Source organism: Triticum aestivum, chromosome 3B, assembly GCF_018294505.1.
Source record: "Triticum aestivum cultivar Chinese Spring chromosome 3B, IWGSC CS RefSeq v2.1, whole genome shotgun sequence".
In the NCBI taxonomy this organism is placed as follows: domain Eukaryota; kingdom Viridiplantae; phylum Streptophyta; class Magnoliopsida; order Poales; family Poaceae; genus Triticum; species Triticum aestivum.
This window is the reverse complement of record NC_057801.1, coordinates 87,732,635-87,759,116: the sequence shown is the minus strand read 5'-3', so window position 1 is coordinate 87,759,116 and position 26,482 is coordinate 87,732,635. Positions and strand designations below refer to the sequence as shown.

General features: G+C 45.5%; 1 protein-coding gene and 5 non-coding genes across 7 annotated transcripts; all 6 read right to left on the bottom strand.

The window, feature by feature from the left end:
• Positions 1-260: 260 nt before the first annotated feature.
• Positions 261-332, bottom strand: TRNAC-GCA (transfer RNA cysteine (anticodon GCA)). The gene has a single exon. It is a non-coding gene; the product is annotated as a tRNA-Cys (tRNA).
• A 6,052-nt stretch (positions 333-6,384) lies between these two features.
• On the bottom strand, positions 6,385-6,456 carry TRNAC-GCA (transfer RNA cysteine (anticodon GCA)). The gene has a single exon. It is a non-coding gene; the product is annotated as a tRNA-Cys (tRNA).
• A 1,658-nt stretch (positions 6,457-8,114) lies between these two features.
• TRNAC-GCA (transfer RNA cysteine (anticodon GCA)) lies at positions 8,115-8,186 on the bottom strand. Its single transcript has one exon. It is a non-coding gene; the product is annotated as a tRNA-Cys (tRNA).
• A 3,219-nt stretch (positions 8,187-11,405) lies between these two features.
• TRNAC-GCA (transfer RNA cysteine (anticodon GCA)) lies at positions 11,406-11,477 on the bottom strand. Its single transcript has one exon. It is a non-coding gene; the product is annotated as a tRNA-Cys (tRNA).
• Positions 11,478-14,528: 3,051 nt separating this feature from the next.
• On the bottom strand, positions 14,529-14,600 carry TRNAC-GCA (transfer RNA cysteine (anticodon GCA)). Its single transcript has one exon. It is a non-coding gene; the product is annotated as a tRNA-Cys (tRNA).
• Positions 14,601-14,801: 201 nt separating this feature from the next.
• On the bottom strand, positions 14,802-16,817 carry LOC123068793 (dihydrolipoyllysine-residue acetyltransferase component of acetoin cleaving system). 2 transcript variants are annotated; one of them, XM_044491452.1, is made up of 3 exons: positions 15,845-16,817; positions 15,357-15,443; positions 14,802-15,270 (listed from the first exon to the last, which is right to left on the bottom strand). In XM_044491452.1, the coding sequence occupies exons 1-3, from the start codon at positions 16,517-16,519 to the stop codon at positions 15,052-15,054; spliced, it is 981 nt and encodes a 326-aa protein (XP_044347387.1). In that variant the 5' UTR covers positions 16,520-16,817; the 3' UTR covers positions 14,802-15,051. The 2 variants fall into 2 exon arrangements, with proteins under 2 accessions (XP_044347387.1, XP_044347386.1); XM_044491451.1 differs by having other exon boundaries at positions 15,357-15,446; positions 15,845-16,792.
• Between the last annotated feature and the right edge of the window lie 9,665 nt (positions 16,818-26,482).

Sequence of the window (26,482 nt, the reverse complement as noted above, 5' to 3'; positions counted from 1 at the left end):
ATCGTCCATGAATTAAATTGTCTGTGGGGAGCCTGTCCAGGAAGAAAATGTCGTAGCCAATGACATATGAGTCTTACATGCAGACTTTTTTTATTCGCATCAAGAAGAGACATCAAAAGAGAATATCACGTCCTTCTGAAGTTAACGATTCAAAAGTAATCATCATGTTTGCCAATGCATATTACGTAATGTTCTTCTGAAGATGTCTAAAAAAAACATGTTCTTCTGAATAAGTGAGATAAACAAAAAGACAACATATGAGGGCCCAACCGGGTTCGAACCGGTGACCTATTGATCTGCAGTCAATTGCTCTACCACTGAGCTATGGACCCAATTTGACTAAAACATTTTTGTTTTAACTTTCCTTTCATCCTCCACGCTCCCTTCTGTTTGCTTAGGGCACTGACTCTGATCGTGGGTAAGTCGAAGTTCGTGAGTGTTAATCTTTTTTACGAGGAGTTTCCTCTGATGTTTTTCTTGTACTAGTCACCGAAGCCATTACGAACTTTCAGCTCACACGGAATGACAAACATTTTTTTCGCGAATACGCAAAGCTTGCGTATCATTGCATTGATAGAAGGAATAGAATGAGTACAGAGAGGGGAACATCACATGACGCGGCCGCAGACAGGCGTGAACATGATGTCCGGAGCAGGGAGACAAGGGATGCTCGGCCCGAACAAGGGATACGCAAACATTACTTGCTACGGAGGGGTCAAATCCTCAAAGATAATACTGTACTATGATTGATTGATTTTACTTTCTTTCCAGCAACTTATTCATGGGGTGTATTCTTGTTCTATCGAACAACTCGTGTGCTTAAACACCGATATTGTGGCTGCTGTGCCACAAGAGAGCACATCCTTCTGCACATTGACCAATCAGCTGATCTGATGTGCAGCTTATTTTTTTTTGTTCTTGTGAAATCCCTAGGCCAGTGTATTCCAGTCTAGTCCTTTTTGTCCGGCTTTGGTATCGTTGCAGTCATTTTCTGCTAGATATCTGATTTGAATTGATGAGTGTAACCCAAAGTCTTCCGACACCGACAGGAAGATAAGAAACATGAGAGCATGATGTTTTCTTTATCTTGCTGTCCTGTGAGGAACCTTTATCATCAAAATTTGGTGCTTTAGAGATCTTGTTGAGATTTGGAGATATTTGGATTCGAGTTCTAGGGATTTGACAGGAAGAACATGGGGAAAAACTCTGGGACCTTCTGCTCTGTTCGAGCGAGCCCCTCTTCTCTTAATATTGTGATTCTTATACTCCAGCCCTCCACGAATTACATATTTACTTAGTTACATATAAGATATAACTCAACACTCCCCCTCAAGATGGGGCAAATGCATCGTACAACCCCATCTTGCTACAGAAGGTAGAAAATAATCTATCAGGCAAGCCCTTTGTGAGGATATCTGCTAATTGATTCGATGAATTTACATATGACATGAAGATAATTCTGAGATCCAGCTTCTCCTTAATGAAGGGACGGTCTATCTCAATATGTTTTGTCCGGTCATGTTGCACAGGATTGTTAGCAATATCGAGGGCCGCCTTATTATCACAGTACAACACCAGTGGTTTTGATTGAAATAGGCCTAGCTCCATCAACAGGATCCGTAGCCATAATACTTCACATACACCATGTGCCATGGATCTGAATTCCCGCTTCAGCTGTAGATCGTGCTACAACACTTTGCTTCTTACTACGCCATGTAACAAGGTTACCTCCAACAAATGTGCAATAGCCCGATGTCGATCTTCGGTCGTCCATGGAACCAGCCCAGTCCGCGTCAGTGTAGCACTCTACTTGCAAATGGCCATTTGATGTGTATAATAATCCTCGACCAGGACAACCCTTGAGGTATCTAATTATCCGAACTACAACATCCATACGATGAGTTCGAGGATCATGCATGAACTGACTTACGACACTTACAGCGAAAGCAATATCTGGACGGGTGTGAGATAAATAAATTAGTCGCCCAACAAGTCTTTGATAGAGCTCTTGATCAACAGGCCCGCCATCTCCATCATGAAGACGATGATTCTGCTCAATTGGGGTAGGAGTCGGGCGACACCCAGACAAGCTATTAGAGTTCGTACCGAGTTCATTTTTGCAACCGGTGCGAATGTCTCATCATAGTCAATCCCATATGTTTGGGTATATCCCTTCGCTACTAGGCGAGCTTTGTACCGTTCCACTTTGCCGTCAGGATTTTGCTTGACCGTGTACACCCACTTACAACCCACAGGCTCGTTACCCATTGACAGCGTCACAAGTTCCCAAGTTCTATTTTTCTCCAAAGCTTTCATTTCCTCGATCATTGCTGCTTTCCACTTAGTGTCCTGCATGGCCTCTCTCCAGTCTTTGGGTATGGATATGGAGTCAAGGGAAGCAATAAAACTTTTGAACAAAGGATTACAATTATCATAGGAGATGAACTTGGCGATGTCATGTTTGTGGCCAACATAATCCTTCAGACGTGGTGGTGTAACTGGACGTCTAACAGGCTTACGTAGAGCAATAGGAAGATTATGAACAGTAGGAGGGTTTGGAATAACAGTAGAGGGTTCAGTACCTTGCTACAGTGTGTCTTGTATCACTGAATTAGGGGACAGTGACATGGAATCTGGAGACACCGGCGTGATGGGTTGTACTACATGTTCAGTAGAGGACATGTCATGTTCATGCCCCTCTTGAACACTGGAGTTGCTATTGTTCTCACCCGTGTTCATGGTGTTTGTGTTTTCCTCCCCCTGTGTACCTTGCCCATATTGAGGTGTGTCACCAAGTGAAGGAACAGGAATGGACTGAATAAGAACATCTCTACCAACAACATTCTCCCCCTCTCGACCAATCCTAGAAATAGGAGTAGTAGAGGAAGAAGGATGGCATGCACCAAAGGTAGGGGGATAAAATGACTCATTTTCACGAAAAGTAACATCCATGGTCACAAAAAAACGCCGCTCAGCTGGGCACCAACAGCGATAGCCTTTCTGAGTGGGAGAATACCCAACAAAAATACAACGAACAACACGAGGGTCAAGTTTTCCTACTGAATTTCTGTAATCATGTACAAAACAAACACATCCAAATACTTTTGGTGGCACAATAAAAGGATTTGAACCACTCAGGCATTCAATTGGGGTTTTAAAGTTCAGAATGCGTGAGGGCATATGGTTTATCAAATATGCTGCTGTTTTAACTGCCTCGCCCCAAAGAAACTTTGGCACATGCATTGTAAACATGAGAGAGCGTGCAACCTCCAACAAATGTCTATTTTTTTGTTCAGCGACACCATTTTGGGAAGGAGTATCAACACATGTTGTTTGGTGTATTATGCCATTGGAGGACAGAAAATAATAAAAATCATTATTAACATACTCAGTGCCATTGTCTGAACGAAAATTTCACCTTTGCATTATATTGGTTGCAGACCAAAGCGTAGAAATCTTTGAATGCGTTGAAAACATCACATTTTTGTTTGAGTAGGTAAAGCCAAGTACATCGACTAAAACCATCAATAAAGGTTACAAACCAACGATCTCCCAAAAGAGAGGTGGTGACGGAAGGACCCCAAACATCCGAGTGAATAATCTCAAAGGGAGTTTGACTTGTTTCACTACTAGTAGGATAGGTGGCCCTTGTATGCTTAGCAAGTTCACATGCATCACATACAAGCTTATCCTTGTAGCAGGAAGCAAAAAGAGAAGGAAATACACGAGATAAAACATGGAAAGACAAATGGCCAAGTCTGCGGTGGAGTAATAGCAACTCATCTGTGGATGAGGTAAATGCAGCAAGTGCAAGCGGGGCTGCAACATTGTCGAGGTAGTACAGACCATCACGCTCGGTGCCAGTCGCAAGTACCTTCCCTGTCTTCAGTTCCCGGAAGACACAAAAGTAAGGTTCAAACCAAGCTCTACAATTAAGCGACTTCATAATTGAACTGACTGAGAGAGGATTTACTGGAAAATCTGGAACATATAAAACTAGGGTTAAAGATAAAGAAGGTGTACAACTAATAGTTCCACTCCCCATTATAGGAATATAAGAAACCTATAAAACTGGAAAATCTGGAACATATAAAACAGAGGATCCATCAGCTATACGGACCCTATCTTTTCCTGGTCTAGGAATATAAGAAGAGAACCCCTTAGGGGAACCTGTCATATGGTTAGTAGCTCCAGAATCTATTATCCAAGGAGAATATGCATATTTAATTGGATGATGTGAGTAGTCCACACCTTGAGATGGATGGTAACTGGACACAGAGCCAGCAGGAACTTCATTGGATGCAGCTAAGAGTTTTGATTTAAATTCCTTGAGAGCTTGTGCAGCTGCTGCTGATAATTCACTTGTGGACGAAGTGAGATGCACACGATCTTGCTTCTTCCATCGGGCATCACCAAACTTCAGCCGTCCATGTCGTTGTTGCCACCCAGGTGGATATCCAATCAGATCAAAACAATTCTTCTTTATGTGGCCAGTTTGCTTGCAGTGATCACATACTACCTTTGGCTTTCTCCTGTACTCAAACATAGTAGTATTTGCTTGATCATTGTTAGAAGCAACAGAAGATGTAGTATGAGCCTGTGAAGAGAGAGCAGCACGAGTGTCAACACTTGCATGTGGGGTCACGACTTGGTTTGATAACCGAGTCTCCTCTTCGAGAACACTAGATACTGCTTCATCAAGGGTGGGCCAATCCGGAGCTGAATAGATCATTTGTCTTCGAAGATCAAACTCTTGGTTTAGCCCTTCCAAAAAGCTTTGAACAAGAATGGGCTGAAACCATTCACGAAGAAGAGCCAAGTCTTTTGGATCATTAGACTCGAAAGGACGAAAGAACTCAAGGTCCCTGTATAACCTTTTCAGTTCACCAGCATAATCTGTTATAGACCTCTCTCCTTGTTTAAGATTTCTCATCTCATGGAGCACCCTTGTCACTTGCATCTTGTTTGTTTTGCGAGAGAGTTGTTGTCCAATTTCCTTCCACACTTCTGCTGTAGTTTGCAGGTTCTCAACCTGCTCACGGACCGAAGGCTCCATCGACCCCAACAACCACACCATAACACGCTGCTCATTCTGTTCCCATTGCTCCAACTCCAGTTTATCATCTGGTTTCACAGAAGTGCCGTCCAAAAAATGTTTGAGGCCATGAGATCCTAGAATCAGAGTAGCATGCCGTGACCAACTGAAATAATTTCCAGGTCCAGAAAGCCTGACCGGGTTAGGCTCCAAAGTGATGGTTCCTTTAGATTTTTGCTGGGATTACTCAACAAGCTGGGCAAATAACTTCTGCATACTCTCACATAATTTATCTACACTGGCATCTCCCATCTTATCTTTGATTTTATCTCCCATACAATCAGGTCACGACCAGATCACTAGTTCACCAAACACTCAGGTTCTAGAAAAACACAACACACTTATACAGACAACAAAACAGAGGATGAATTGTACTTGTAGTGCACACCTGAGCCAAATCGCATGGAACAGCCTAATCTTGCATCAATCGGACATCCAGCTAGCTAGCTTACTTCTTGGATAGAGACAGCTTGATGAAGACACAGCAGCACCAAGCAATTTTTCAGCGACAGCAAGACGCACCGGTCGGCGACTGCGACGGGATACAACAGACTGACGCTCACGGTGGACCTTGCCGCAACCTCCAGAAGAAAACTAAGGCGACGACGGTGCAGTGATGCAACGACAGCGACGACGGCGCTCTACAGTACCTCGCAGCCGACGACGGCGACCACGACACAAGCGGCGCTAGCTCCACCCGAGAAGCCATTTCAGCATGCAGGTGCTAATGAAGAAAAAGAAGTTAGAATCCGTTCTATGATCAGAACTACTCCCTCCGTCTCATGATGTAAGACCTTTTTTTGTCACTATCGCCCAACCTAGATATCTCTACCTTCAGCTCGATTGTTGCACAATTTATTCATTTTTTAGGTTCGGAGTCTAGAACTATTTTTTCTTGGACTTGACTCACATTGCACATGTTGTAATATACTACTCGAAAAAGGTTCCTCGCAAGCGGATTTTCAATAATGATGTAAGCGTGTTTTGAATGCATATTACAGAGCTGCTGGCCAAAAGAAAGAACAAATGACCATATCATGTTCATATGAAGAACTGAGAGTAAAAAACAAACAAGAGATACTCTACAAAAAGAAGACAATTATCATGTCTATTTGAAGAAATGAGATTTATAAAAGAAGAGAAACAAAAATAAAATGATAAAAAATAAAGAGCTGCTGGCCAAAAGAAAGAGATACTCTACAAAAAGAAGACAATTATCATGTCTATTTGAAGAAATGAGATTTATAAAAGAAGAGAAACAAAAATAAAATGATAAAAAATATAGATAGAGGGCCCAACCGGGTTCGAACCAGTGACCTATTGATCTGCAGTCAATTGCTCTACCACTGAGCTATGAACCCATTTGTTGATAAATTTATTTTATTTTCCTAAGACTGAAGTTCTCCACGATAGTATGGTTCATTTTACTTCTTTCCAGCAACTGATTCATGGAATGCATTCTTCTTTTACTGAACAGCGTGTGTATAAGCAAACGCCGATGTTGTGGTTCTTGTCCTTGCTCTGCACATTGACCTGCAAGTGCAAACGTATCAGCTGATCTTACGTGTAACTTTTCTTTTGGTTCTTCTGAAATCCCTATCTGAGTGTGTGACACAGACACACAGTGCGATGTGTTTTTGTTAGATTTTGGTGATGGCAGTATTGTCCCGGTCATTTTCTGCTAGAGGCTTGGTTTGGTGTAGTCTCCTTGATCCAAACTTGTTCACCTGGACATAATTCTGTGTTTGGTTTGAAAACTTGGTGAGAGGTTTTCTTTTGGATTAGGCACAAAACTAAAGGAGTACTAAGAGCTCCTTTGATTCAATGAAATTCCATAAAAAAAATTGGAGGAATTTAATCCTTAGAATTATTTTCCTATGGTGGTCGTTTGATTCGCAGAATTGGAATCTTTAGGAATTTTTTCATAGGATCCATTTGTACTACTTTTTAGAGAAAATTTTCCATCCACTCAAACCTCTTGGTAGAATCCCATTGTTTTTCGTGTGCTATCAAACATTCGTTCATTCATATGTTTGTTACCCTGTAGGATACAAGAGGATATGACATTGTTTCTTCATTTAGAGAATCATGTGAATCAAAGAGACCATAGTTGCAGAGTTTGGTTTTGTGTGTTCCTTTTGGAACCTCCCTTGTATGGCAAGGGTGCTCGCGCAATTCATTGAAGATAGACAAAGTTACATCATCTTATAAGGAAAACCAAGTTGAAACACTTACAAAACACGGTTTATTGAAGAAAGACATACCAAGACCCTCACATCGAGCGATGGATCTAACAAAGACTAGGCCCGGAGCGCTGTCGGCACACTGTTAGTAATTTAACTTTTTTTGCGAGTGACTGCTTAACTTTATTGCCTCAACAATTGCACTAGGATATTCCAAAAAAAAAAACAATTACACTAGGATACCTGGCAAAGTCATCATGTTGTTGGAGTCTTTCAACGATGATGAAAGAAGCACAAGAACATGACCAACGTTGGTCAATACCTAGTGATAAGAAATCTCACAACCTAAGAAACTTGTGCTAAAACAAGTACATAATACATGGTCTAGGGAAAAAATGGCTAGACTCGGTTCTCGTACTAGAACCAGGTTCCAACTTATGCCCACCCGTAGATGCTCCTACCTTTGGCTCAATCGCTTTCTTATTTTTCAATCGCTTTCTTAGACGCGAGTCTAGTATTTATTTTGGACTGAACTCATGTGCTCGTGCTGTAATTGACCGGATTTCTAATAATGAATTAAGCACGTTTCACATGCATTTTGAAGTGAAACTTAAAAAAATAAAAGAAAACAAGATATATTCTATGAAAAGAATACCACATGCCCATATAATGTTTATTTGAAGAAGTTAGTTTAAAACAAAAAATAAATTAAGCGCGTTTCGATATGCATTTTGAACTCTAGTTTAAATGAAAAATAAAATATACTCCTGTATTCTAAAAAAGGTACCACATGACCGTATACCGTTTATGTGACAAAAATATAATGGAAATTAGGGAGGGCCCAACCGGGTTGGGACCGGTGACCTATTGATCTGCAGTCAATTGCTCTACCACTGAGCTATGGACACAATTTGGTTAAAAATAATAATTACAAACATATTAGCTGATCTTGTGAGAGTGCACACGTTTTTTTTTCTGTTTTGAAGTTTGCTCTAGAGTATCTCGATTTATTATTAAAAAAAGGAAAGAGAGTTGCTCGTTAAATTTGCTGAAAATCCTTACATCATGCTCACAAGATGGGGCATTCCGGCTGACCTGGCTACCCACAAGACCCACACACCGCCGAAAAAAGAAACACTGTCGAGAATGCCTGCAAGGTATCATCGTCGTCACGTCTCCCTGAGCAAGCCACTCCGACTTCATCGCAGACAACCAACCAAGAGCTCAAAAAATATGTCTAGCAGAGTCACAATAACGGCGCCAACCTATGTAATTTTTGGAGGTCATTCCAAATCAAGCCCGCAAACTTTCAAATTTGAAGGCTGGGAGCGTTGTTATGGAGCAAGCTCCAAACCCAACCGACCACGAGGAAAGGAACTTTCAGACCGTTCTCCCCTCCCTTTCGTGCCCGTACCAATGTTGTGGTTGTGTTTTTCACCTGTAAATGGGCCCTTTAACAGCTGCTTGTTGTTTATCGTCTCTCCAACTACCCATTAATGGCGCCCGTTCCCGCGGTCCGCCGGCTATACGATGCCTCTCCCTCCACTACTCCACTCTCCTCAATGGCTTATCGCAAGCCCATTGCCACTGACATCAAGTACTAGTAGTAGGAGTAGCAAGAGCAAGTGTACGCTAGGCTACTCGACAGGCCGACTTGGACCGCACCTTGGTGGTTGTTGGAAAGATGGATGCCGAGAGGGACCACCGGCTTTGGGACCGCAGGCCCGCTCCCAAGACTGGGAATGACAAATCATCGGAATGCGATGAGGCCGCCCTGCCCTGTTTCGCTCCATCGTGGCATGCAATGTCGTCGCCCACGCAAGGCCGACGTGGGACGAGGCCGCTTTTGGCTCGTTTTCATGACGTTGAGGAGGCCAATGCCGCATCGTCCATCGTCAGCGCCGTTATCGTTTCAACAACTAGTTTAGTTGTAGGTTTGGTTTAAGTTTTATTGTTTCATATGTACTAAGTCGTAGTGTGACCATTCCCCCCCCCCCCCCTTTTTTTTGAGAAAAACCAATTTTCCGCCCCTGACTATGAAATAAGCAGCTTATTTTAATTTTACCCGTTGGTTCGGCAGCCTTGAAAACATTATGGAAAATGGCATGCCTTCCTGAAGAAGCAACATAAAAAAATATCATCTCTTTTTGAAGATAACGAATGAAAACTACCATGTTTCCAATGCATACCATGGACCCAAGGGAGTTTTCCTACGGGAGGGCCACATGACTATACCATGTTCTTATCTGCAGTCAATTGCTCTACCACTGAGCTATGGACCCATTTGATGACAATTTTCATACCTAATGGTACTCATTAGATAAACAACGGATAACCTTTTTACGTCATACTCCACATGAAATGTATAGCTTACTTAACGACGGCCAACATGCAATGTATGTTCGAGATCACGTGCTCCAACCCAAGAAGAACTCCACATGAAATGCCCGTACATGAGATACCGGCGGATATATATACTTTCATACACACTGATCCTCTCGTTTCAAAGTAAACAAAGAAGAAAGAGTCTCGTATCGATCATCGTATATGAATCAGAAAGAAACGATGCGTGCATGAAACAAAACAACATCTTCTTCCTTATACGCTCCATTACAAGTTACCACGACGTCCACTCTTGCCACCTACACGAAACCAAGTGGCGGTCTCTCTAGGCTCTAACTACTTTATCCCAGTTTTACAGTTTGTTTTACAGTATTTGTTCGACCGTAGCTAAAATAAACCCTTAAAATGCAATTTTTTTTACCCGTATCTCAGCTTTATAGTTTGCGATGTTAAGGGGTCTGTTAGAGATGCTCTAAGGGCTCCTTTGATTCAATGAAATTCCATAAAAAAAAATTGGAGGAATTTAATCCTTAGAATTCTTTTCCTACAGTGGTCGTTTGATTCGCAGAATTGGAATCCTTGGGAATTTTCATAGGATCCATTTGTCATTTTAGAGAAAATTTTCCATCCACTCAAGCCTCTTGGTAGAATTCCGTTGTTTTTCATGTGCTATCAAACATTCTTTCATCCATATTCTCATAGCTTTGTTATCATGTAGGATACAAGAGGATATGACACTATGTTTCTTCATTTTGAGAATCATGTGAATCAGAGAGGCCCTAGTTGCAGAGTTTTTTTGTTGTTGTTGCGAGAAATAGAGTTTGGTTTTCTGTGTTCCTTTTGGAACCTACCTTGTCGGGCAAGGGTGCTCGTGCAATTTATTGAAGATAGAAAAAGTTGGACCAGCTTATAAGAAAAACCGAGTCGAAACATGGCTTATTTTTTTGTTTTCATCAAGTTTGGATTACTTACCCCGAGTGTCACATACAAAGACCCTCACATGGAGCGATGGATCTAACAAAGACTAGGGCTGGAGCACTGTAGGCACACTGGTACTCCCTCTGTCCCAAAATATAAGAACGTTTTTAACACCACACTAGTGTCAAAAACGTTCTTATATTATGGGACGGAGGGAGTAGTATTTTAACTTCTTTTTTTCCGAGTGAATGTTGAACTTTATTGCCTCAACAACTACACTAGGATAGCTGGCAAAGTCATTATGTTGTTGGAGCCTTTCAACGCTGATAAAAGAAGCACAAGAGACCAATGTTGGTCAATAACTAGTGATAAGAAATCTCACAACCAAAGAAACTTGTGCTAAAGAAGTATATAATACATGGGCTAGGGGAAAATGGCTAGACTCGGTTCTCGTACTAGAACCAGGTTCCAACTTACGCCCACCCGTAGATGCTCCTACCTTTGGCTTAATCGCTGCATAATTCTTTTCTTAGACGTGAGTCTAGTATTTATTTTGGACTGAACTCACATTGCTCATGCTCTAATTGGTCGGATTTCTAATAATGAATTAAGAGTTTTCAGATGCATTTTGAAGTGAAACTTCAAAAATAAATAGAAAACAAGATATATTCTATGAAAAGAATACCACATGCCCATATAATGTTTATTTGAAGAAGTTAGTTTAAAACAAAAAATAAATTAAGCGCGTTTCGATATGCATTTTGAACTCTAGTTTAAATGAAAAATAAAATATACTTCTGTATTCTAAAAAAGGTACCACATGACCATATACCGTTTATGTGACAAAAATATAATGGAAATTAGGGAGGGCCCAACCGGGTTGGGACCGGTGACCTATTGATCTGCAGTCAATTGCTCTACCACTGAGCTATGGACACAATTTGGTTAAAAATAATAATTACAAACATATTAGCTGATCTTGTGAGAGTGCACACGTTTTTTTTTTCTGTTTTGAAGTTTGCTCTAGAGTATCTCGATTTATTATTAAAAAAAGGAAAGAGAGTTGCTCGTTAAATTTGCTGAAAATCCTTACATCATGCTCACAAGATGGGGCATTCCGGCTGACCTGGCTACCCACAAGACCCACACACCGCCGAAAAAAGAAACACTGTCGAGAATGCCTGCAAGGTATCATCGTCGTCACGTCTCCCTGAGCAAGCCACTCCGACTTCATCGCAGACAACCAACCAAGAGCTCAAAAAATATGTCTAGCAGAGTCACAATAACGGCGCCAACCTATGTAATTTTTGGAGGTCATTCCAAATCAAGCCTGCAAACTTTCAAATTTGAAGGCTGGGAACGCTGTTATGGAGCAAGCTCCAAACCCAACCGACCACGAGGAAAGGAACTTTCAGACCATTCTCCCCTCCCTTTCGTGCCCGTACCAATGTTGTGGTTGTGTTTTTCACCTGTAAATGGGCCCTTTAACAGCTGCTTGTTGTTTATCGTCTCTCCAACTACCCATTAATGGCGCCCGTTCCCGCGGTCCGCCGGCTATACGATGCCTCTCCCTCCACTACTCCACTCTCCTCAATGGCTTATCGCAAGCCCATTGCCACTGACATCAAGTACTAGTAGTAGGAGTAGCAAGAGCAAGTGTACGCTAGGCTACTCGACAGGCCGACTTGGACCGCACCTTGGTGGTTGTTGGAAAGATGGATGCCGAGAGGGACCACCGGCTTTGGGACCGCAGTCCCGCTCCCAAGACTGGGAATGACAAATCATCGGAATGCGATGAGGCCGCCCTGCCCTGTTTCGCTCCATCGTGGCATGCAAAGTCGTCGCCCACGCAAGGCCGACGTGGGACGAGGCCGCTTTTGGCTCGTTTTCATGACATTGAGGAGGCCAATGCCGCATCGTCCATCGTCAGCGCCGTTATCGTTTCAACAACTAGTTTAGTTGTAGGTTTGGTTTAAGTTTTAGTGTTTTATATGTACTAAGTCGTAGTGTGACCATTCCCCCCCCCCCCCTTTTTTTTTGAGAAAAACCAATTTCCCGCCCCTGACTATGAAATAAGCAGCTTATTTTAATTTTACCCGTTGTTTCGGCAGCCTTGAAAACATTATGGAAAATGGCATGCCTTCCTGAAGAAGCAACATAAAAAAATATCATCTCTTTTTGAAGATAACGAATGAAAACTATCATGTTTCCAATGCATACCATGGACCCAAGGGAGTTTTCCTACGGGAGGGCCACATGACTATACCATGTTCTTATCTGCAGTCAATTGCTCTACCACTGAGCTATGGACCCATTTGATGACAATTTTCATACCTAATGGTACTCATTAGATAAACAACGGATAACCTTTTTACGTCATACTCCACATGAAATGTATAGCTTACTTAACGACGGCCAACGAACCAGTGACCTATTGATCTGCAGTCAATTGCTCTACCACTGAGCTATGGACCCTATTTGGTTAAAAAATAATAATTACGGACATATTAGCTAGTCTTCTGAGAGTGCACACGTTTTTCCTGTTGAAGTCTGCTCTAGAGGATCTCGATTTATTATTAAAAAATGGAAAGAGAGCTGCTCGTTAAATTTGCGGAAAATCATTACATCATGCTCACAAGATGGGGCATTCCGGTTGACCTGGCTATCCACAAGACCCAGACACTACCGAAAAGAGAAACACCGTCGAGGATGCCTGCAAGGTGTCATCGTTGTCACTTATCCCTAAGCTCTGACTTCATCGCAGACGATCATCCAAGAGCCCAAAAAATATGTCTAGCAGAGTCACAATACTGGCGCCAACCTCCGTAATTTTTGGAGGTCATTCCAAATCAAGCACGCAAACCTTCAAATTTGAAGTTTATGAGTGTTGATATGGAGCAAGCTCCTAACCCAACCGACCACGAGGAAGGGAACTTTCAGATCATGCTTCCTCCCCCTTTCATGCCCGTACCAATGTTGTGGCTAAGTTTTTCACCCGTAAATGCGCCCTTTAATGGCTGCTCTCTGCCTGCTGTCTCCCCAACTACCCATTAATGGCGTCTGTTCCGCCGCCCACCGGCTATACGGTGCCTCTCCCTCCACTACTCCACTCTCCTCAAGCCCATTGCCACCAACATCAACTAGGAGCAGCAAGAGAAGGTGTACGACTAGGCTGCCAGATGTGCCGACTTTAACCGTGCCTTGATGGTTGTTGGGAAGATGAATGCTGAGAGGGACCATTGGCTTTGGGACCACACGCCCGCTTCCAACACCGGGAATGACACATGGACGAAATGGGATGAGGCTGCCCTGCCCTGTCTTCCCTCCATCATGGCCCGCAATGTTGTAGCCGGCGCACCGGTGTCGGACGAGGCTGCTTTTGGCTCGTTTTCATGAGATTGAGGCGTCCAATGCCGCATCGTCTATCATCGAAAGTCCCGCCACTGTTATCATTTTAACAACTAGTTTTTTTATAGGTTTAGTTTAAGTTTTAATGTTCTATATATACTAAGTCGTAGTGCGACCAATTTTTTCGCCCCTAACTATGAAATAAACTGCTTGGGCTGGGAAATCGTCCATGAATGAAATCTTCTGTGCTAAATTCATGCGTGCTTTGTGTGTGTGTGTGTGGGGGGGGGGGGGGGGGAGTTGAGCTGGGAAGAAAAATGTTATAGCCAATGACATACGAGTCTCACACGCAGATATTTGTTACTGATTTTAATTTTACCCGTTACTTCGGCAGCCTTGAAAACATTATGAAAAGTCGCATGTCTTCTTGAAGGAGCGACATAAAAAAAATCATATCGTTCTGAAGTTAACAATAAAAAGTACTCATCATCTTTCTGAAGTTAACAATGAAAAGTACTCATCATGTTTGCAATACATATTACGGACCCAAGGGAGTTTTCGAGAGGACCACATGAGTATATCATGTTCTTTTGAAGAAGTGACTTCTAAAAAGAAAATGAAAAAAAAACTAAATGAGCACGAGGGCCCAACCGGGTTCGAACCGGTGACCTATTGATCTGCAGTCAATTGCTCTACCACTGAGCTATGGACCCATTTGATGATGAATTCCGCGCCTACCACTCCCCATTACATATAAACAACGGATAATCTTTTACACCATACCTAAGCTTACTTACCTACGGCCAACGTGAAATCTATGTTCGAAATCACGTGCTCCAAGTCCAACCCGAGAAGAACTCGACATGAAACGTCCGTACATGAGAGAAGACCAAATGCCGGCGGATATATGTATGTATGACACTGAAAACTGTCCTCTCGTTTCAAAGTAAAACAAAGACGATCGAAAGAGTCTCGTACCGATCGATCATCGTATATGAATCGGAAGAAGGCGATGCGCGCATGAAACAACACATCACCACCTTCCTTATACGCCCAATTACGAGTCCACTGATGCCACTTAATTACTAGTACTACATTGCACCCCACTCTATATATCAAAATTAACCTGCACGGCATCAAGTGAGTGGCGGTCTCTGTGGCTAGCTACTTGGCGGCGGCGACGGCGCCATTGGAGGAGGAAGGCGGAGGCAGCAGGAAGTCGAGGAGGATCTGGTTGAAGAGCTTGGAGTCCTCCTGCTGCGGCAGGTGGCCCGTGTTGGGGATGATCCTCACCGTCGCCTTCTCCCCGAGCTTCTCCTTCACCTTGTGCGCCTTGGCCACCGGGAAGATCTGGTCGAACTCGCCCCACACGATCAACACTTCCTGCAAACATACGATCATGCCAACATCCCTGCTGTTAGTCGAACAAACGTACGTCTGTGAGTGCTAATCAGTAGAGTAGTAATTACCTGAGGGAGAGGAGTGATCTGGAAGCCGTGCCCGGAGGCGATCCCCTTGATCAGCTCGATCTTCCCCTCTCTCTGGACAGCGAAGCACTTCTGCACAGTAAAAGTGTTCGTGCTTTATCAAGTTATAAATCAATTAGTTGCAATCTAGTACCCCTACTCTAACTTGGATTTTTTTATTGTGGCTACATGCATGCATGCTTGCTGTGTCACACACCCACATTCTCCACCAACTGATCGGTCGGTGGCAGACGTGATTCGCCACCAAATCGCTGGTGCGCTAGCGAGCTGGGGCGATCCATCATTTTCTTAGCTTTTTGATCATGGCGGCGAATGATGCACACTACTCCGACCTTTTCAATCGACGTCGCACCCAACCCACGTATGCATGGCCTCAATGTTACGTCAACCAGAACACGTTTACTGTATGTCTGTATTACTACATGTGCGTGTGTTGTACTCCGGCGAATGGCGTCGGAGTGCGTACGTACCCGGAGGAGGTCGCGGGCGAGGCACTCGGGGAGGTACTTGGGCGGGCCGTGCGCGCAGATGTCCATCAGCCGCCGCAGCGCCTTGGTGTCCGCCGGCACCATCAGCTCCGTCACGTCCGCCACGCCGCCCTTGGCCGCCAGCGCCCGGTCGTCCTCGGGGCCCTTGGCCAGGTCCGAGCTGCAGACCGCCACCTTCCCCACCGTCCACGCTCCGCCTCCCTGCTGCAGCGCCCGCGCCAGGTGGTACGCCACCAGCCCGCCGTAGCTGGTGCCCACCACGTGCACCACCCGCCCATCCCCGGCGGCGAGGTGGTCGCTGGCGAGGAGCTTGGCGATGGCGGCGGCCTGGAACGCGTCGGAGCGGCCCGGGGCCCGCGTGGTGGAGGCGCCGAAGAAGAGCAGCGTGGGCACGATGAGGTCGAAGTGCTTGGACAGCGGGCCCACCTGCGACGCCCACTGCCACGTCGGGTCCGGGCCGAAGCCGTGGATCAGCACCACCACCGGCCGCCGCCCCCGCTGCTTGGACTCGGCGTCGGGGGAGGAGAGGAGGGAGGGGTGCGCCCAGAAGTGGAGCGTGGTGTCGGCATCGACGGCGACGGAGCTGGGACGGAGGCCGGCCGAGGTGAAGGCCCGGCGGAACACCGCGTTGAGCAGGGACACCACGCCGAACCCCATTGCTGTCTATGTGTCTGTCTCTCTCTCGCTCTGCTCAGCTCTGTCAAGCTCTGCTTCTTCTGAGAAATCTGTCTGCCTCGACGTGCGTCTTATAGTCTGTGTGTCTGCTTGTTTCCGCCCAATAGTATTAGGTTTTGTTGCTTAACTACTGGTGTACTTTGTGATGTTATTCCAGGTAGAGGTAGGTGAGCATGCATGGTTGGTTCAAGTGTGTCGACTGGATCGTTTCTGCTGCTTCTAGAGAGAGTTGGAGAGAAAATACGTCGTACTATGAAGAATGCGACTCAGATGGGGATGCAGAGTATGGAGGAATAACCATGGACTGCTCTGTTTTTTTTAGTACGAATTGGATGTAATCTTGGGTCAATCTTCTACAAAATTGACTGGTTTTTCCTCACCAGCCACGCGATCATGCGCCGGTTCGATATTTCTTTAGGGCATCATCCAACACTGCCCCGCAAAGTGAACACCGCATCTGTCCGAGGAGACCAGTCCGCCGACTGTGATGCAGGAGTCGGCCATCCAAAGCTGTACGCATACATTTCAAGCCAGATTTCAATAAATCAAACAAATTACATGTAAACCGAATGAGTTTCATGAAAAACAAAGCACATTTACTATATTTCGGACATCATTAGAAGAAAGGACCGGACCCAAACCTAGCGTACGACGGTGCTCGCCCGTGGTCCAAGTCCTCCATCTACCGTCTCCATGAGCGGCGAAGGCAAGACCTGTGAAGTGAAGGTGCGGTCGCCGGCGAGAAAGAGTAGAATATGGGAGGCGGACTAGCCCACTTGGGACTCGAGACCCCGCCGCCTCCAATGTTCTACTCCTCCTCGTCGGAGTCCGCGACCCATCCGTCGCTGGTGGAAGTGAGGTCGACGATGGACATGGATGGTCCGAGACTGTCCTCTTGCCACATGCGCCCCTGAAAGTTCGACATCGGTGTGTAGGACGCGTAGCTGGCGGCGTCCTCGTCCTCGATCATTGGTGCCGCCTCCGTGTCCAGCTGCGCTGCCTCGGTGTTGCGAGCGGTTGCTTGAGCACGTGCGGCCTCATAGAGTGCCCGCTGCTCGGCGACGAAATTGGGGTTCATCATGGCCATGGTCTCCACGGCCTCCTCACTCGCGCGCTCGCCGTAGATTTGGCCCTTTGCCAGCCGGTGCTGGTCGAGGAGGAACGTATTGTCCCATTGTTCCTTTTGAAGTGCGCATGTGCCTGCTCCGTAGTCCAGCCGGCATTCACCGCATGGGCTCCAGTGTTGTGTCGTCGTCAGAGCCTGTCTTCATCGTGGGGTCGTCGTCGGAGACCTCGGGGGAGCTGGCCGACATGCTGGCCTCGATCCTCCTGGCACGGCGGCGCTGCCAGGTGGCTGCAAGGGCGGCCACCTCGTGCTTCTGATCCATCGAGAGGCTCTCCCATAGAGCTTTCCTAAACGCGGTAATGGCGGATGTCGCGCACGGGAGAAAGATGTGGAGCGAAAGTGTTGTGGTGTGTTGTGAGCTTGGCATGGCCTCCTTTAAATAGCGGTTTCCGATGAGGTCAAGCGTTCGGGTGCGTCAATGCACGGGCGTCGGAGTTGGTTCCTTGGCCGGTGAGTTTGTTAAATGGCGGTAGACGGCCGAACGGACATTGAACGGGCAAAGTACATATACGTCACGTCCCATCAGTAAACTCTTCTCCAGTATCGAACATGCGCCTACACTGGGGTGCGGCATGGGCGGCGCCCTCAGCTGGCAAGCGGCTTCAATGTTGGCGCCAGGAGAGGTAACGTTCGCTTTGGGCTGGCGTCAGTGCGGAGCGGCCGCTCTAGAGCGGTATGAATACTGGTAGCTGGCTTCAGGCGGAAAAACGCGTGTGCGAGGGGAAGGTTTTGGGTGTGCCAGGTTTGTCGAATGCTTGTGCGGCAGCGGTTGAGACTGGTCAACGGACCGATACAAGACCGCATTGGATGACAAAACATGTCCTAACCACGTGGTCCATACGGTTACGGACGGTTTGAAAGTCGGCGTTGGAGATGCCCTTAAAATTAGGCCCGTCGGTAACAAAAGAAAAACGCATGAATTTTGGATGATATGATTCCTATAGAAACTATTCGTATTCTATTGTCGTTTGGAACAAAGGAATAATATCCTACACTCATTTGAAATTCCTATGCAACTTGTTATTCCATTGGAATTTTGAAGGAAACAAAACGTGATGTCATATCTCATGTTTTCTTCTTTTGTTGTCTACAATTTCTATGCTTTTTATGTGCGGCACCTAAATGTTAGTTTTTAGGTTTCATGTAGTTTTAGTTCCTATAGTATTCCAGGATAACACGACATCTATATTCACGCGTTTTCCCTATTTTTACGTTACGAGAGGGCAAACAGAGCTTTAGTCCTTGGGAGGCCTGTAGTCCCACGTACCCTCAACGTCGAAACCCGGTCAAGCTTCGGGATGTAGCCATATCGATAAACCTCATTAACAAATTTCGGTGTCGTATTCGTATGATTGCTTGATCCTCGGATGATCAACGGAGTGCCTCGGATTTATTCTAACAGCCGTCGACCCCGTGCGTCTCTACTCCAACACCGGCGCGATTGGTCGGCTTCTTCACCGACCCGGCGGCCTCGCGCGTCATCCACGCGTCTGCCCGTCGGTCGCCCCGACCCGGCGGCCTCGCGTCATGCAGCGGCCCTTCACCACCGTCGTTCACGCGACGTCCCGCCCGTCGATCTACGCCGGCCATCACCGCACTGCTCCGACCGGGACTCCTGCATCACCCCGACCGGCCGGCCTCGCGCCATGCGGCGACCAATCATAGCCGCCCTGCCGCCCGCCGCCGTCGGCTTCATCTCGGACTCCGTCGCCACCACGCCTCCACCGAGTGGCGTCCCTGACCTCGCGCGCGATCAGCTTGATCACCCGCTCGCCGCTGCGATCCGCCTCATCTACGCCGCGCGACTGACCTGGCCCGTCGGTTGCACGCGCCTCCGCAGGTCCCGTGAAGATCGTCCCCGAGTTCAGCGCGCCTCTCCACCGATCGAGCATCGGGCTGCCGCTGCGTCGCCCCGTCGGGCCGTAGTGTCGCCGCCACGTGGTTCTCCTCGCGGCTGCACCGACCCGCGTCACCGCTGCGTCGCCCCTTCGGGCCGTAGTGTCGCGGCCGGCGGTCCACCGCTGCCCCGGGGCCGTCCGCTCCAGGCCGTTCCCGTGGCTGCACCGACCCTTGCGCCGCCGCTGCGTCGCCCCGTCAGGCCGTAGCGAGCGTGGCATGCGGTCCACGCTGCCGTCCCGAGGCCGACCCCGCGGTTGCACCACTCGCGAACCACCGTTGCGTCGCCCCTTCGGGCCACAACGTCGCGGCTCGCGGTCCCTGTCGCCGCCCCGCGGTCTTCCCTCCGTCGCCCCGACCCGCCTGCCGCCGCTGCGTCACCCCTTTGGGCCGTAGTGCCGCGGCCCGCGGTCCACTCCGCCGTCCACGCGTCGACCTACCGTGGTATGCGCCACGCCGTTTTCCTGGGCGCGGGAAGGCCACCGTCCGCGCCGGTCTTCGTCACATTGTCAGGGTTCTTCGCCTACTTCGAGCACCGCCGCCGCACACCTAACCTAGCCGCCGCCGCCGCCGTCAGGCTGTCGCCGCCGCTCTTCTTTGGCCGCCGCCGCCGCTACCTCCGTAGCCGCCGCCGCCGCTCGTCCACCACCTTCATCTTCGTCCAAGCACCAGCCCGTTGTCAGCGTCGCCGTCATCTACCCCGACCACTTCGTCTACTCCGACCACCATCGGTGACTTCGGCCCCGCGCCGATGGACGCCGCAATCGTCGTCGAGTTCTTCTCTGCTGGCCCCTCCAGTTTCTCCGACATGGCGTACAGCTCGTGCAGGTCCCTCGTCTACGCATGCCCGGTGCTGGCAACACCGATGCGTGCCTTCATCCACGACGTGTCCCCAGGCCTGGCAAGCCTGGTCGGCGCTTCGTCAACTTCGTCTTCGTCCGTCTACGCATGCCCGGTGCTGGCAACACTGGTGCGTGCCTTCGTCTACGATGTGTCCCCGGGCTTGGCAAACCCGTTGCGACGCGTCGTCAACAACATCTTCTCCCCGGTGCACCACTACTTCGACACCACTGCGCCTATGACTAACACGGCGCCTCCTTGCGCCCGCGGCTTCACGGCGACTTCCTCGACAGCGGCTACCCCGACTCGACATTGACCACAGCATTCTTCGCACGGCTACCTCGACCACGACTCCACCACCCATGCTCTCGGCTACATCGACAAACGGCACAAAGGGCTATCGTCTGCTTGAGCAACCTTGTCGGTTTTCACTCCAGCCATGACTCCGCGATGCGTTGACTGTTCCGACTGTGGGGGGGTATCCGTCGGCTTGCCTTCGGATTCTTCTCCAGTCTCACCGTCTGCGTCGCCACCGTTGTGACTGCGGGGGGATGTTGAGTATAAGGATTATTAGGAAGTATAGGATAGACTAGGATTTGGTCCTGCCTTGTCTTGTACTCCAAGTTGGTCTTTGTACTCCTATATATATGCCCACGAGGCTCAAACAATACAACGACTATTCCACCAAACCTATCTTTCCCTTCTAACATATAGAACCTCGATGATGTAGTCTATTAACAGTCCACTGAGATAGTTTTAAAGCGTATTTGAAATGATATGGATCCATTTTAAACTTGTAGGAGACAAACCAAGAACTAAGAGTCGGAACAATGATGAAAAGGCCCTTGGTGCTCCAAGATCGAAGCACACATTGCTTGCTTGTGAGGTAAGATTATTACAGTTTATCCATCACGTTGGTTTTTTCCTACATCACTTGCCAATAGAATTGAAGTTTGGATACAAATCATGGCGTGCTAAAAAATTGGGCACTAAAGTAAGATTTTTAGATTGGCTCCTACATATTGATGTTGATTCTTCAACCCATATTTCTCAATTGTTTGTTGAGTAACTTATGAAAGAAAAACTTTGTGATGCTTCATCCGACTCTCCCAACCATGATCGACTAGTTAAATTGGGATGGGGTGGAAGCCCCCCTCCACCATCTTATGTCAGGGTAGGGGGGCTATGCCCCCCTCCCCTCTCATTGTATAATCACATATACATGGTGTATTAAGACATTATTTGCTAATGAAAATTACATTTTTGATGTTTATATCCTTGTAATGTCCTTCATAGTATGCAATGTATAGGTGTGAAATTACTTGTTTTACACTATTATAGCCATTATGCCTATTATAACAATAAATCAGCTCAATATAATCCACTTGCGAGTTAGGCACATCAATTATTATGTCAATATTTGGTGTCTTTATTAAGTATATTTGCAACTGGGTCAACTATTCTGATATCTACTTCAACATCTCAAGATGGAGCTCTCAGGTTCCTAGCACGTACACTGGGGACGGTACGACTGACGAGAACGCTTCACAGGAGAAATCCTAGGGAAATCATATAAAATTCTTTCATATTCTTAAACTTCTAGTAATAACAATTTATCCTAAAATCATATGCTCCATGAGAAGGCTACAGATTTTGCATTATCGTCACAAGGGAGCCCAAGTTCACTCAATCCTTTTATTCAATACAAGACCCTTCTAAGGTAATGTATCATGTGTCATGCTTACATTAACATGTATAAACTTATTGCTTGTATTATTAAAGTATCACTCATGTGCTTGTACTTAGGTGATGGAGTTTCTCAAAAGCTAGTTTTTGATGAAGCGTAGGTGAACTGCGTTTGCATTATGAGAAGAAGCAGCGACAGAGCACTAGTCTGTACAAAAGCAACCAGAACGGCTGCGGAATGAGAAAGGAAACAAAAAGCCGGGCACGGCCTGGCCTACTCTCGCGGCATCAGGTGTCGTCCCCCCGCCAGAACCCAGGTTGCTAGCTCATCTGTAATCCACTCGAACACCATCCCGATCGGCCGCTCAACTTCCTTGAAGATGTGGCCGTTCCTCTCTAGCCAAATCGACCAGACGACGATTTCTCAAAAGCTAGTCACATTGAGAACTGTTGGCATTGAAACAGAGGACAAAATTATTATGTTGTCCCGAGGAAGACTAGGAGAGCACCGTATCAATAAGGAATCCTATATTATTTGTTGTCTCAGTGAGTTTTACTTTTTCTTTAGAAATTTCAAGTTGACGGATGTGGAGTATCTGCTCCCCAGCTCAAATGCACCTTGATGAACAATAAAGTCGCAAAAATAGTAAGATAAATTCAAAAATTCTGAATTTGTTTTGTGGTAAATTTGACAAATGTTTTGTATGCTTGCAACATTTCAGCATGAAATTACATTGGTGGAAGTCGTGACAAAAAAAAATCGATGCTTCAAAAATGCTAGTTTTGAAAACATCTTGGAGTACTGATTTTGTTTTCTTTTTGCCAGACCTCCACGTATGTCATTTCATGCTGAAATTTGTTAAGCATATTCGTCAGAGTTTATCAAAAATAAAATTCAGACTTTTTTGAATATTTTTACTATCTTTTTATTTTACTGTTCACTGAGGTGCATTTGAGCTCGGGATCAGAATAGGACTTTTAACATCTTCTATTTTAGTTGCATTGGGCTGTATAAATTAATGTGGCACATACGTAAGTGAATATGTTTGAATCATGTGGCCTGGACCTATGCTCCAGCTGAACCATAACTAAGCTTACAATCACGTAGACGCACACGGCCAACTCCTAGTAGATTCCATGCAGGGCGCGCTGGTGCTCGATGACTTCGTGGCACGCAGCGCCGTTGGTCCAAATGTGAAATGTGTAGTGGGTTGCTGATGCTGGCTAGTCAGCTAGTGCTACGTGGTTAGGCAATTAAGTAAGTTCCAAGTTCCAACCAGATTGATTTCTAATTCTAATTCTACTAGAAGGTTAGGTGGCATATGCAACAGTAGTCCCTTTCTAGAAGGCTTGTCGGTTGGTTGGCGGGTCGATGGCGCGATCGAGTCGCGAGAGATGACCCCCCTATACAGCCAAGTGAAGTGAAGTGTGCTCCACTACTCGCGTCTTCAAGTTGAAAACAAATATACTTTTGGTGGCCACCTAACTGACGTGCGCCGACGTGGTTGGCGCCGGAACCCCGCTGCAATGCCAATGCATGGTCCGGTTGGCACCGGAACGATTGGCCGGAGCGGCCGGTCGTTCTGCACGTCCAAAAGTCTCTGAGGAACGAACAAGGGGAAAGTGTCTGCATATATAGAGCGCGGCCAAGCTGGATGTGCACGCTGCTCCTCTTGGACCCAACGCGAATGCTACACCTACCTACTCGCTCGAGGGGCAGCCCAGCAGTGGTTGCTTCCTGCGGTTCATGGTTTTGGAACCTTCTACGGCTGGCTGGGGAGTAGTTTTGGAACCTTCCGTCTGGTTTTGGAAGGTTTCGTCTAGTTTTCTTTTCTTTCATGCTTTCTAACATTTTTTCTGTTTGCCTTTTGCTTTCTTTCCCCCCTCTCTTTTTGTTGTTTATTTTTCTCTTTTTTTCTATCCATGGTTCTTTCATATTTAACGAAAATCCAAGTTTTTTGTTAAAAAAAAAGGAGTAAACATGATGATTATTTTATAAACGTAAACATTTTTTTAAAGGCAAGATAAATGTTATTTAACCACGCAACAAAACTTTTTCGGGCACACAATGTACATTTAGAGTATTTTTTTTGTAAGATATAAGAATTTTTCCTTCTAAATGTTGTCAATGTATTTGTTGGAGTTTTAGACAAAGCAACAAAAATCAGTGCGTAATATACATGCTTACCGCGGCGACAATATCTCACATGCTGCGAGTGCTCCTTCTGTCTCGCTGAAGGACCTTGTAGCTACTGGGCTGGCCCATATTTACTATTTGTTTCGTTCCCTAGATTTCAATTTGTTGTATTCGTTCGCTGCGTTGGTTTCCCCACAGTACGTTTTTATTTTTTATTTTTCTTTTGTTTCTTTACAGTTTTCTTCTATTTTCTGTTTTTCTCTTCTTTTTTCATCGTGTTCTTCATTTTTCATGGTTCTCACCGGTTTTTTTTTGTTCTCTTCATGTTTTCATATTTTTGTTGTTTTTTCTCAGTTTTCACTAAGTTTTTATTGTATTTCTTCTTTTCTTCATTTTCTTGTCTCTTTCTTAGTTTTCTTTGGCTTTTCTGGCATCTTTGTCTCCTTTTCTTGTTTTCCGTTTTTCTTGGTTTTCTGTACACATTTAACACTTTTCGTATACATTAGAAATATTTTTATATACATGTTTAGCACATTGAAATACATGATGAACATTTTTGAAATATTTGTTCATGTTTACTTTTTTCCATACATACTGTACATTTTTGGTATATATCTAATACCTTTTTTCTAATAGCCGTTTAACATTTTTCAAATAAATTTTTAACATTTTCCAAATACAATATTAACATTTCTAGTACATGGTCAACATTTTTTCTATACACATTTTTAACATTTTTCAAATGGTTGGTTACATTTACAAGATTAACCTTTTTTTAATACATGGGCAACATTTCTGCTATACACATTTAACATTTTCAAAAGCTTGATTAACATTTTTAAAATACAAGATCAAATGTTTTTAATATGTGGTCAACATTTTTTCTATACACATTTAACATTTTTTAAATATAAGATTAAGGTTTTTTGAATACATGGTCAATATTTCTTCTATACACACTAAAAAAATTCAAATGCTTGATTAGCATTTTCCAAATACTTGTTCAATATTGTTTTCAAATGCTACATTAACATTTTCTAAATACATGATCAGAAAATTTCAACACATTTGTATTTCTATATGTTCTTTTTGTATATATAAGAGACATTTTCTCCATAAACATTTAACATTTTTCAAATGTTTGATTAACATTTTTTTCTTACCTAGTTAGAAGTATAAAAGAAAAACGAAAAATAAAGCAAAAAACAAAGACAATAAACATGAAAGAAAACATTAATTAAAATAAAGATTGTGGCCACATGTTCGGCTTGGCGGCCCATCTCGCGTCTACGTTCAGGCGCGGCTTCCCTCTGTCTCGCATGAAACGAGACATAGAGGCACCCCATCCTTACTTGCGTAGCCATATCAATGTGTAGTAGTCTGGTAGTTGCAGGTACCCTTTCTCGCATAAGGCCTGCGACATTTTCGGGGAATGCCTCTGACAATGACAACTTTGGTCTCGCAATAAGCGAGACTTAGACGCACTCAAAGGTATGACTAGGTAGGCTATATGGCTTTGGACTTTGTGTGTATGAAATAGTGTTTAGGAGATATTGACTCGAGCAAATCTATCACGAGCCCCTTGATCCCCTATGAATAGTGTGCTACTCCTATAACTCACGATATAAACGAAAAAGCTTCATTTCTTGTTGTCATTGCATCATCCTTGGCAATATCACCAAATAGGGATGGACCGGTCCAAATGTTCAAAATCCCACAAAACGGCCCCAAATCAAGGAGCAGTGGAGAATTTGGACGCTCGCATGGCCCACCTTGGTCCCACTCTAAGAGCCACATCGTCCTCCGTCTCTCTCCTCCGCAAGACGCACGCCCCCCTTCCGCTCTCCTAGTTGTCGTCCCATCGAAAGCAGAAAATCTAGTGGCGTTGGTAGCTACTGGCAGTGCACTAGCCAATCCGCTCATGCCATGTCAAAGCGTATGTTGCACCCCATGTTGTATAGAAATATTTCTTTTCAAGTTTACTGAATACTTGTATTTCACCTGGCTAGACCACCACTGTCCTTTGCTTTTAGTTGTAGGCATTGCATGAATGTGACAAGTGTAAGGGCATATTTATCCCCAAGGTGTTTTGGTGATTGATGACAATGCTTTTGCGGACTAATCGTGTGCATTGAGATTTTCAGAGATTCATCCTTTGGCACGAGACGATTCCCTCCCCTCGGTGTTTTATTCAAGACGGCGCAGCTCCTTCATTTCTCTATTGGTGGACTAGTTGCGTAGGAGTCACCATACTATCAAG

What these genes read in the sequence shown, in the direction of transcription:
- LOC123068793 (XM_044491451.1), bottom strand. Translation starts at nt 16,519, where the DNA reads ATGGGGTTCGGCGTGGTGTCCCTGCTCAACGCGGTGTTCCGCCGGGCC. An exon ending in TCGCCCGCGACCTCCTCCGG is followed by an intron (nt 15,447 to 15,844) that starts GTACGTACGCAC and finishes TTTACTGTGCAG; the next exon opens with AAGTGCTTCGCTGTCCAGAG. An exon ending in AGATCACTCCTCTCCCTCAG is followed by an intron (nt 15,271 to 15,356) that starts GTAATTACTACT and finishes GTATGTTTGCAG; the next exon opens with GAAGTGTTGATCGTGTGGGG.